Source organism: Myxocyprinus asiaticus, chromosome 15, assembly GCF_019703515.2.
Source record: "Myxocyprinus asiaticus isolate MX2 ecotype Aquarium Trade chromosome 15, UBuf_Myxa_2, whole genome shotgun sequence".
Classification (NCBI taxonomy): domain Eukaryota; kingdom Metazoa; phylum Chordata; class Actinopteri; order Cypriniformes; family Catostomidae; genus Myxocyprinus; species Myxocyprinus asiaticus.
Window position 1 is genome coordinate 6,004,623 of NC_059358.1, and position 13,083 is coordinate 6,017,705.

General features: G+C 37.8%; 1 protein-coding gene across 1 annotated transcript in view; it reads right to left on the reverse strand.

The window, feature by feature from the left end:
- The window catches only part of LOC127453247 (thrombospondin type-1 domain-containing protein 7A-like), a 173,482-nt gene that overhangs the window by 25,192 nt on the left and 135,207 nt on the right, over window positions 1-13,083 (reverse strand). Inside the window, exons 15-19 of the mRNA XM_051719495.1 lie at window positions 8,109-8,293; window positions 5,810-5,943; window positions 5,068-5,221; window positions 1,344-1,485; window positions 674-789 (exon numbers count right to left, since the gene is read on the reverse strand). Coding sequence (XP_051575455.1) covers window positions 674-789; window positions 1,344-1,485; window positions 5,068-5,221; window positions 5,810-5,943; window positions 8,109-8,293 — 731 coding nt within the window. The remainder of the gene's footprint in view (window positions 1-673; window positions 790-1,343; window positions 1,486-5,067; window positions 5,222-5,809; window positions 5,944-8,108; window positions 8,294-13,083) is intronic.

Sequence of the window (13,083 nt, forward strand, 5' to 3'; positions counted from 1 at the left end):
CAGCTCTGTTGGTCCATTCAATGCAAGTGTTGTGCAAATATGATTTTTTTAACCTTTGTTTATCCCTCCCTTTTTTTTCTTTCTCCTCGTTGAATGCGAATCAACGCGAATCGCCAAAAAAAGGAAGAAGAACGTGGTGCAGATTTACAGTAAAAATAATAAAGACTCAAATATTGATCTGTTCTCACCCACACCTATCATATCACTTCTGAAAACATGGATTTAAACACTGGAATCTTGTGGATTACTTTTAGATTCCTTAATGTGCTTTTAGGTGCTTCAAAGTTTTGGTCACCATTTACTTGCATTGTGAGGACCTACAGAGCTGAGATATTCTTCTAAAAATCTTCATTTGTGTTCAGCAGATGAAAGAAAGTCATACACATCTGGGATGGCATAGTGGTGAGTAAATGATGAGAGAATGTTCATTTTTTAGTGAACTATTACTTTAACCCATAACTTAAAATGGCACAAAGTATCTCCTTTCCCACCCATTGGCTCATCATAATATAATATTTTAAGAGCGCAAAAGATTATTCAGGAACTTTCTTGCTATTTTTGCTGCTTTGCAAACACTTATATTTCCTTTAGGGAATGCATATCTAGTTACTTTTTCAATGCCCTGAATATTCAGTAGTTTAAAGCTGCTTGGCCTGTAAACAAATCTTCAAACCTCTTCGCAGAACTTCAGGTCAACAGACTTGCTGTCACTTCTTACGCAGTCCAACATCCTCGTTTTGACACCAATTCCACACACAGCATTGGCACTTAATTGGCATGTGCTCCAGTCTAAGAAAACACACACACACACACACACACACACACACACACACACGCACACGTGCGCACACACACGCGCACACATACACACACAGATATATTATCCAGTGGATTTTCATTAAACTACAAGTCTAGGTCAGAGGTTGCTCATGTCTTCTTCCAGAGCGGTTTAGTTTGAGGGCAAAGTTTTAGCTCCATAAACAAACACCAATGCAGCACTTTGATTTAACGTTCTTAGGAGGTTATCATGAATGAAGTCTGGCCAGAAGGAAAAAGCATTTGCAGTAATGATGGTAACTCTTACATTATGCACACACACAGTCTAATACATTTTAATGGCACTGAAGTGAGAACAACGCAAAACAATAAAATACATATAAGAGCTTGTGTTGTAATGCTAAGACAAGGACTAGCTCAAAAATACTAAAAGGCAGCCAGATACATTTGGTGCCACAAGTGGTACCGAAAAACACACTTTGCTCTTTAAATGTGAGGTGCGCTTTGAATCATCACCACAATTAAGAACCATTTCATTTTCCTTGTCGTGTGACTTGTACACTCACCTGTGATGTTGTAATTGTAGTGAAAACAGTTGCGGTTCAGAAGGCAGGGCTCGGTCTGCATGCTAACCGGACAGTCCTCTCCCTCTTTAGGCAGACGCAGGGCAAATGCCGTCCTCTCCCGGTCGCCTCTTCCAGAACACGGCTTAAGAGACACAGAAAACACACAGAGTACTATTCATTCATGTCTGTGTGCACATAACTAAGCAACAAAGACAAGAGAAAAAAAGTGTTAATTTTTCTCCTCATGCTGTATATTTACTGTCGAACAAGTTCATCTCAATGACCTGCTGTGATTTTATGCCGCTATTTAGACTATAATGTCTGCTGACTCTCACTGAGGTCATAAAAGCCCAGGATAAAATGAAGTCCCCATTGGCATTAGACCGTTGAAAAGAAACAAAGAGAGAGACACTGAACATCTCAGTAAAAAGTTCTCAGTTATGTTCCATTTAAAGGGATAGTTCACCCCAAAATGAAATTTCTCTCATCATTTACTCACCCTTATGCCAATCCAGATGTGAATAATTTTCTTTCTTTAGCAGAACACAAACAAATATTTTTTAGAAGAATATCTCATCTCTGTTGGTCCATACAATGCAAGTGAATGGTGACCAGAACTGTGTTGCTCCAAAAATCAAATAAAGGATACATAAAATAATTAATAAGACTCCAGTGGTTAAATCCAAATCTTCAGAAGCAATATGGTAGATGTGGGTGAGAAACAGATCAAAAATTGAGTTCTCTTTTTACTCTAAATCTCCACTTTCACTTTTACATCTTAAAGTCACATGTGGTGCCTGTTTAGTTTCACTTTCACATTGAAAGTGGTGTGGTGAGACAAGGACTAGAAGCGAAGTGGTGATGGCGTAGTGGGCTAAAGCACATAACTGGTTATCAGAAGGTTGTTGGTTCAATCCCCACAGTCACCACCATTGTGTCCTTGAGCAAGGCACTTAATTCCAGATTGCTCTGGGGAAATTGCTCCTGTAATAATTACTCTGTAAGTCGCTTTGGATAAAAGCATCTGCCAAATGCATAAATGTAAATGAAAGTTGAAGTGGAGATTTAAAGTAAAAAAGGATTTAAATATTGATCTGTTCCTCACCTACACCTAATATATTGCTTCTGAAGATATGGATTTAACCACTGGAGTCATATGGATTTTATGTGATTTTTGGAGCTACAAACGTCTGATCACCATTCACTTGCACTGTATGGACCAACAGAGCTGAGATATTCTTCTAAAAACCTTTTTTTGTGTTCTGCTGAAGAAAGAAAATCATACACATCTGGGATGGCATAAGGGTGAGTAAATGATAGAATTTTCATTTTTGGGTGAACTATCCCTTTAAATATCAACTTTATCTCAGATGTTTCTCTTACACAAATGAGACAACTGTTGATATACAGTAAGATTATAGAGATTTAAAATTGATGTGGTTAGCACAGCTCAGATCATTTGTTCTTGGGAGAATTTGATGAGAAACATTTGAGTTCATATTGACATGTTGTTTGACTGCAGAGTTTTTTTTTGAGCACAGATTGAGACATTATTGAGGTTTCTTATGAAACTCTAGGAGATACACAGGTGAGATTAAACGAAGACGGCGTAAAGTCTCAATGTGTTCTCAGTTTAATGCCCTTTTTATTTGGGAGAAACATTTAAGATACTAAAGAAATCTCAGTCACGGAAAAGCAAAATGTTATGTAATAAAAAGTTGTCTCTAATTTGCACGTAAATTAGCCTTTAAAGGAATATTCCAGGTTCAATAAAAGTTAAGCTCAATAGACAGCATTTAAGGCATAATGCTTATTACCACAAAAATTTACTTGACTCGTCCCTCCTTTTCTTAAAAAAAAAAAAGCAAAAATCTGGGTTACAGTGAGGCATTTACAATGGAAATGAATGGGGCCAATCTGTAAACGTTAAAATACAGTTTCAAAGGTATAGCTACAAGACGTAAACAATATGTGTAAACATGATTTTAGTGTGATAAAATCACGTACTTTTTCTGTGTAAAGTTATAACAAATTTTACAACTTCATTGACATGAAGATGTAACGCCATAAACACTAAAACGACTGTAAAAACAGTGATTTGTAAAATTTTTTTTTACAGATTTTAAACCCCCAAAAATTGGCCCCATTCACTTCCAAAGTTCACTTCCACTTCCAACTTCCAAATTGAGGTTACTCACTATAACCTCAATTTGTGCTTTCTTTAAAAAAGGAAGCTGATCAGCGGGAGAGTGAGATAAGGGTGGCCGGAGACACCGGTTGGAGAGAGAGAGACGCACGTGGCCGCATTGCATGTGTGTCTGTGTTTGTTTATGTTTGTTTTAAGTTAATTTATATCATTAAAATTTATGTCGACTGCTCAGCCGGTTCCCACCTCCTCCTTGCTCATCCTGAACCTGTTACAGTGGTGCCGAAACCCGGTAAGGAAGAGGGATGCGCTGTCACGGAGTCCTCGCCGCTTCCTTCCGCCAAAGGAGCAGCCGCCGAGAGCCAGAGGCGCCGTGGCCGTCCGCCGAAGAAGGGGAGGAGCGGTTCCGTCCGCCAGGGGCCGGAGGACTCGCTGCCGTCTGCTGGGGGAGGAACAAGCTGGCATCCGCCAGAGGGCGGAGGAGCGGTTGAGGACCAGGCGACAGCGTGTCCGGGAGCCGGCGAACAAGTTTTTCTCTCTCTCCTCTCTCTTCCTCTGTCGCTCCGCCTCGCTTTTTCCCTCTCACCTTTCCCTCCCGTCATCTCTCCCAGGGCTCCAGAAAGGCGGGGAAGACCTGCCGGCAGGCACGGCCGGAAAGGCAACGCCCCCCCTCCAGGAAGGGAGGGGAGAGGAATGCGTCATGCCGGGGGTTTCCCCGACCTCAGTCGGGTGATGGAGGAGTGTGAAGAGGAGGGCGGGGCCGGGCCGTGAAGACACATGGCTGGCCCTGAATCAGGCTAATCAGCCGGGAGGGGATAAAGATGAGCCGGAAGGCGCTAGTTTGAGAGAGAGAGATGCACGCGGCCATGCTGCATTTTTGTTTATGTTGGTAAACATAAAGTTTTAAGACATTAAAACTTTATGTTTACAGTTCAGTCGGTTCCTGCCTCCTCCTTGCCCATCCTTATATTGTTACAATAGGGATGAGTGGATATTCTTTTTTGTGATAATCAACATTAAACCGCTAATGTTGTGGATTGAGCTTAGCTTGTATTGAACTCGGAATAGTCCTTTAAGAAGTATGAATGTGCAATATTGCTAAAAATATTATATCTTGATATTTGCCAGCCTTTTATGTGATTCAGTATACAGTTACATCTTATTTTATGTATTTGCTCTGAAATGGCTTAAAAGAGTGATTGTTTTCCAATCATTTCAACCAAACAGCAACTGTAGCCAAATCAATTCTTTACTGTTTACTGTAAGAAGTAAAATACAATACAAACCTACTTAATCTAATAAATGTCACGTTTGCATTGAGAAAGCATATTTAGGAACAGCAGCGAGTTTTATTGCTCTCTATCAGTAACACAATGACGTTGTGAGTTGAATGCAGTCATGAAATCAGAGACCCTCCCCTCGATTAAATACTATTACAAGTGATCACAGGAGACATATATTAAAACCATTTGAAATGGTGAACATTCTTGACCAACCACTTGTGATTGGATCACCCAGGATGATGGATGTTAATACCAGGTGTAACGGGGACTAAATGGATTAATGGGAACCTCTCACCAGGTCACATGGAGTCCAGGTACTCCAGTCGGACAGCGCACAATCCTCAGGGCAGGGCAGTCGGCTCTCCCTCGTGCCCAGTGGCATCTCTTCTGGATCACACAGATAATCTTCCACTGCATCAGTGGGGCCGTCTACTGAGTTTAACATACACCTGGAAGTCCATTTAAGATGGGTACAGATACATAACAGAGCAAAATTACATTTATCATCAGAAGATTTTCTTTAGGAATCAAAGTTTTTTTCCTCCAGATCTCATGTGGCATTGAATATTCCTCACATTAAACCATCAAATAAAAAATATGATGGCAAAAATCAAGTTTTTGTGACAGATGCAATCTCACTATTTAGAAAATCTAAAATACAGCATGTTAGGAAAAATGCCTTAAATTACCTGTGAGGACCCTGTTGCTCACATTTACACATTAATGCCTATTTGGTATTCAGAAACTTGGCAGGGGCTTGTTACTAATTTATATGCAACAAGATTAGTTACATACATTAGTATTAAAGGTATGGAATCAAAAACAGATTGTTTAATTTTAAAGAGGTCAGAGAGAAGAACATGGTCATGAAAACAACGAATTACGACAAGAAACACTGACTAGGATTATGAGTGCACTTATAAGGACAAAAAATAAAAAATAAAAAATAAAAATAAAAATAGAATATGGCCACTTTGAAGGTTAATTCAAGAAATACAGCTTAGCTCCTACAAAGAAAAGGTGTCTTGGACTCTTACCTGACTCTTCTGGTCTGCACACCCTTGCCACAGTTCTCCTTCAGGTCCACATTACTCACTTTCCACACGCTCCAGGGTTCTGCGACCCAAATATACTGACTGCAGTCACTCACACACGGGACCACCTCATACACCTAAAGAATAAGACCACCTGCTCATTACAATGAGCAGTTCAACTATAAAATGTACTACATAAAATGTGTTCTCATTCAAGTAGGCAAGCTAGAAACACCAGCAGTTTCAAAACAGCACAGAACCAAAAGCAGAAATTAAATAAAAAATTATAAGAAGAGAAGACTCAAATTAAGACAAGAAAGTGCTTTTACCTGAGCCTGTTGCCAAGCAGCGTTTTTAGAGAGTGAGACAAATGAGAAATATATGATCAGAACATCAGCACCCCAGAACATAATGTTCAGTTAAGAATGCATTTGTTCTTTATTTTTTTAAAGGTGAAGTGTGTCATTTCTGTGCCACTAGTGTCACATAATAGTAGGAATGTCATAAAATACTGATGCATCGATTATTGTTCGGCATGTTATTTTCTAGTTTTTGAGGCATTGATATATTAACGTTAGCAGACATTTAAATTATAAACCTCATTTGTTTGCTTTCCAATTCACTGTCAGTTGACCTTCCGTTTAATATAGTTAATCTAGTCAGTATACACACAAAAGTTACTAAGGTTTTTGTACTTCTTCAAGAAAGAACAAAGTGATGATGTTGAGTTTGCAGGTTAGCGTGTGAGATTGGTGTAATTGCGCAAACTGAACAGTTAGAAATGGTGACGTTTATTATGCAATTTCTCTGTATGTAGCCTCAAATAGGTTTCCTTCAAGCTGTCAAACTACAAAAAGACATACTTATACTGTAACTGAAAATACATTATGTGTAGGCTATATGAAAGATACATATACACAATATACCATCCAGTGATGGCTAGAGTAAATAATCTGTGTCCTTTGATAATGTTTTAAGTCGAATTTAATGGAAAACTGTGCGAGTTGCACTCCATAGTCCCACCCCAAATTCACACTATTGGTTGAGCCAATGTTGCTGTGTCGGGCTAGTCAGTATGCACGAACCACAGAGACACAGTGTTTGTATTTTTCGGGGAAATCAACCTACAAATGGATTACTCAAACATATTAAACTGTGATAGGAGAAAGTAGTTTAAAATCTAAAAAATTACACACATCACCTTTAAAGAAACAGCAATGCTTAAAGTCAACATAAAATGGTGTTCACAACCTAATTTTAATTGGATAATCTTGCATATTTGACACAGGATATTTACAGAGAATAAGAAAATGTAGGACGGGAATTTATTTTATGCATTGGAATTGATTAGATTGTAAAAAATACCAGAAAGACGTCAGGTGTTTGGAGGGGAGGGGTTGAAAAATATTAGGGACATCAGCCAAAAAGATTTTGGAAATATGTGCACTGATCAATAATGCACAATAAGACAGGGAACATGTATTAAGAAAGTAAAGGAGGTCCATTTTGATTTCATGTTGACTTTAAGAAAAACAAAGTATAAATGAATTAGTGTTTGCACTAGACATATTCAAATTTGGCAAATTCAAAACAACATGACCTCTAACCACACTGGTAATCTAGTAATTAACAAAAGGAGAGTAATTCATCTCAACAGTTAGATGAAATTCAAAAATATGTTTGTCAGGATCAAAGAGTTCAGAAGCGCTTTGATGTGGTGAGATTTATTTCTAGCACATCTTAGAAAAAAAATTTAGATGAAAAGACAAGCAATGCTCAGTCATTTTGATTCACTTGTGATCCTATTTTTGGATCTTAAGCATGCTTTGCACTGTATAATCAGAGCCAGAAGTTTCAGATATTAAGGGAATATAATTGCTCTGTTTCAAAACCAAGTGAGCAGCCTAAGTAGGCAGCATTTAAAGGCATCATAGATGTGCTCCAAATGCAAAGAACATTTCAAAAAGTAGGCAGCGTAAGATACCTTCTTAAAATTTGACTATTTTACCCAATATTTGGCTTAGCAACTGTAAAGAAAACAATGTGTACAGTTTTTGAGCACCGTTTGTATGATGCAAAGAGTTGCTGCCTCTGTAGTGTTCCTAGTGGGTCCCTTATGATGTTCAGTTAGGATGCTGCCTTATAAGATGCTTACCTATGCAGGCAGTGGACAGAAATGCAGACCACAAGGTTTTGGAACACAGCCAATAAGTATTCAATAGTTGTATAATGTATAAAGCAATGTGCTCAAACATCTTATATCATATTTGCATGTTTTCATTTATGCATATGGAAGGGTGACATTTACCTGGTTAAGGTGGTCCAGTTTTGGGCAGGGTCTTCCACCATTATATGGCTTTTCTCTAAGCCACTTGGAGCGAACTTTGACCCCACTTCCACAGGATTTGCTGCAGCGTGACCAGTTCGACCATTCGCTGAGTTTACAATCAGATGGACAGGGAACAATGCAGGCTTCCTCTAAATACCCTGAAAACAGGACATGTGTGAAATAATAATCAGTCCTACCAGGATTTCGCTACACTTTTTTGACTGAATATGCAGTTAGCAAGGAAAAAATAATAAATACACATAAAAATACCATTCATTTAAATTTCTGCCTCAGACAATTCAAGTAAACTTAAGTAAGGTTAAAATACAGTAGTAGACCTACAATAAATCTGTAAACTAAAACCGCAGATATATGAATAATTAGACCAGTAGTAATTATTACATCGCTTAATAACGTTCATTTGATCAAACTGTGATTATTCGAGATAACTGCAATTATTGAACACTTTAAATTCTTGTCACATTTTATAAAGTTTAAGTGACTACATGACATGAATGCCATGTTTTTGTGTCTCATTTTCTGGTGCAACCGTGCCTTATGTGAGCACTCCAAATGAACTCTGACCGTCATTGACCTGCATTGCACACCGCACTCAGAGCAGCTCCTGAAGAGCACGTGAAGATTAAATGCTAGCTGTGATGTACGCGCACCGTCTGTGATCCTGTGAAAGTTTAGACACGGATTTTGATAGTGAACACAATAGGATCCCCATTGAGCGTCTAGGCTCTACAATACGGGACACTAGCCATTCCATTGGGATGTTGTCATTTCAACCAAAATATGGGGCATCCCGACTAATATGGGACAGATGGCAACCCTACAGTTCGTGGATGACAGAATGGCGGCTGTGTCGTTGGAGATGCCTCAACTGCATCAAGCTTTTTAAGCATTTGTTTTGCCACAGTCAAACATGGAGAAAAGTAATCTGCTTAGCTCAGAATCAAGGTTAATGTGGAAAAATTGAGGAAATTATACAAAATTGCATAATGGTTGAATTTCGTATTCATTCTTACGATCACAAGATCATTAAATCCAGGAGGGAGTGAATTAATATCAACAAAACTGCATCAAAATCTGTAGACAATGCAAGCTTAACAATGGGATGCAGTCTCAAAGACCGCCCAAATCCATTTTAGAGTCTATTATTGTGGCATCATCTACAGTATTTCAGACAAACCTGCCCTATAGACTATGTAAAAACAAAACGTTCAGACGCGCTCTACCTGTCTAATTTGTCAGTTCTTGGCCAGAATAAGCTGCGATGAGGATCAGATTTTATGCCGCAAGTCGGAATCTGTTTATTCGGGCAAAAATTTACCAAACGGGAACAATTAATGGGCAATGCAGATAATCTCAAAATGGCCAAATATAGGTTTAATTGTTTGATTCAAAATTTAAAACAAGCTTTTACCTTGCCTAGATTATTAGAAATACTGAGGTGCATAAACAGTGTGAAGAAATTGTTATAAATAGAAAAGATGGCTACAGGGTCAGGGAATGAGATATGCTTCAGCATCTAATACTGAATTTATTACTGCTGTTTGCTCATGTGTACTGCCAACTCACTTGGCCCAAGAGGATCAGCCTTTTCCAAGAACACGTACACACACACAGTTTTCTCTGTACACGGTATCCTTCAGAGCATCCTTACAAGAGTGGCCAAGAATTAGCTCAGAACATCAAAGTTAGTCAAATGGAAAACTCACTGCTACCAAAATACTGTGGAAAATATACATACAAAATAAGATAGTTCTTGTCCTGGAATTTGATTTGTTAACACAGTGTTCCAGCTGTGCTAAAATACATATAGTAACATCTATGACAAGAAACACTTGTTTATCTTGCCACTGTGTATATCACTGCACAGCACCAATAGAGGCATACTAAGTATTAACCTTTGTTTACATGTCAGGAACTATATCTTCTTGTGGAAAGATGGCACAGAATGCTTTTTTTAATGAATATGCGTGTCCTAAATTTTTTTCTTATGCAGCAACCATTATATCAAAGCAATAAGACACTTAATGGCATGCTATTTTATGAATACAGCCTCTCTTACTTTGTTGCTTAAATATTCCATGAATAATCTCAAATAGTTGTACTCAGGGTCCAAAATAATTAACCATAAATATTTCTGCATAATTTTATTTAAATATATATATATACGCATATTCAGAACATATATATACTGTATATGCTGTCTGATTACAATGCCATTTAGTTGTTTTTACCAGTGTATATTTGCAGCAGACAGCGCATCACTTACAGCAGACTATACAAGCCAGTCGGTGAAACGCCAACAGTTACAAAGACATCATGCTAATTTTGTTAGCAGATGTTGGTTTTGCTGTTTTAACTCCAGAAATACATTGCCAGTGCTTTTTTATGAAAATAAAAGAAATAATTGTGTGAGGGTCTCTCTAATTGGGATTTTAAACCATGTATTTGCTGCAACTTCTAAAATTACCAGCCAAGTAGTCGTGTTTATTTACTCGTCAAAGCCTATTACTGTACTACAAGCATTTGGCACTTGGTGAGTGTTAATTTTTGGACACTGAATGTTACCTAACTGTATGCAACTGTTGTGCTAATGACTGCATCAGTATCATGTATCACAACAGTTTTATGGGGACACTAATTAAATGTGATATTACAGTACCTAATTGTACCTTGACAGTAACCTGTTCACCCGAAAATCGAAAGAAAGAAATAAGAAATTATACTTTGCTTAATGAAAACTAAGCCTATTTTTAGGACCATTATGATTTTTTGCATTATATGATGATTTTAGTGACAATAATGAACATTTTCCGCCCAAATTCTCATTACTTTAATTGGAGAGAAATAATGATATTCTATTTGAATTGTATGTGTACATCATTCTAGTATTTGTTGTACTGCATTAAATTGATGCTGATTATTTAATGTATGCTGTATTACACCAAAACGTAAACATCTGGACACATTACTGTGTGGTAATTGGGAGGAAAGATGTGCTTAATTGTCATGAAAATAATGTCACATTGCATCTTAATGGTCCTTAAAATAGCCTTAAATTTCTTTGTGCTAAGTATAATTTCTCTTTTTTTATTTTGGGGGGAAATTTTCACAGATAGGTTTCGTAAAATTCACTTAAATAGTTTAAGCCCTTATTTAGCTGTATCAGTCAAAGATCAGGACATGGATACAGGAGAATGGTTTTGCTTCTACTTGAAATTCAAAACTTGGCACATCCTGTTCTGCTAACAAGCAGTTGATACATAAGTCATGCAGCATGAGCCTACAGGGGATTCTGCATGGAGACATGATTGAAAAATCAAAGCAATTAATCAGAGAGGTCTGGGGTGAGTTCAACATATTTGTTTGCCCTTATGCAGTCCGCCTGAAATATATTAACCAGGATCTGACACGGCCGTGACAGGGCCAGAGAACAGTCAGTCCCCTGGGAGAATCCCACAGCGACTCAAAATATCCTGTTACAATTAGGGAATGGTAAAGAATTTAATCATTCTGATCCAGATTCCACGTAATGATTCCAGTAGTTCACCCAAATATGCAAATTCTGTCACCATTTACTTACTCTCGTGCTGTTCCAAATCCATATAACTTTCTTTCCCCGGTGGAGTGCAAGAGGGGAAATTTTATATGCTGAGGCTGTCAGTCACTAACATTTAGACTCCTTCTGTTTTCCACAGAGGCAGGAGAGTCATATGGGTTTGTAACGACATGAGGATCAGTAAGACCCCATTTACACCTGGTATTAAGATGCGTCTCCGGTGATCCGAACACATGTGGTCAGACGAGACACATCACTGTTTATGCCTGGTCGTTTAAATGCGCCTCCTGTGAACACTTGTGTTCAGATTTCAAGGGTAGGGTCTCCATTTCATGACGACATACATCAGTCACTATGTCAGTGTGTTACTGCATTATAATAAATCACAAAAAGCCATAAAAGATAAAGAAAGCATGAAAGAAATGGTGCACTGTTTCTCCCGGATGCATCTGAATTTTAATTAAGTACAAATGCAAAATTTTGGGCAGAATTATCTGTTATTTTAGTGGTTTACCTGTATTAAAGGAGTTTTAGATGTTCGTGCTTCTCATCCGTGTTGATATCAAACACACTGAAGAAGATCTGTAAAGTTCTTGTGCTTTTTTACATTTTCAGATCGGATGGTTATGTCCTTTTGAAGCCGCTCGTAAACAGCAAAGTTCAAACTCTTGTTTGACAGGTGAAGGGTGATGCTTTGCTGCTGTCCGGGATGCATACAGAACGGATTAAAGTTTACGCCTCAGATGCGATGTGGTAACATGCATTTTTGACCACATTCGTATGTGTTTTTTGTGATCCAATCACAAAACATTTTAGACCCCGTTTAGACCTGTATTTAGCGCTGACCACATGTGATCGGATCACCAAAAATGCATATTAATACCAGGTGTAAACGGGGTCTAAATCATGACAGCATTTTAATTTTAATGTGAACTATCACTTTAAGGATTACATTAATAATTATTTTAGTACTTCTGAGGAAGCACCAGATAATTGATCCTAACTTAATATTATTAAGTATTACACATATACAAAAACATATGTAATGTGTAAAAATATGTGCATCTTTAAAATACATATCGTCAGAATACAAATCTAATTAGACAGTTTTAAGTCTCACAAACCTTACGTATACATAAAACAGTAAAAGTTCATGGTATTTAAAATCAGATATTACTGAAAAAATGACTAATTACTATTACTAAATTAAAGCAATAAGTTCGAGAATCATTTGTGAGTTAATTTGACCGATTTATTAACAAGAACTGGCTCAAAAGAGTAATTAATTGGCAAATTGGACAACACTGGCCGTTCCGTTTGTTGTTGTTGTGTGCAGCTAGTGAGGACAGCTATATATTGTTTAGCCCGAGA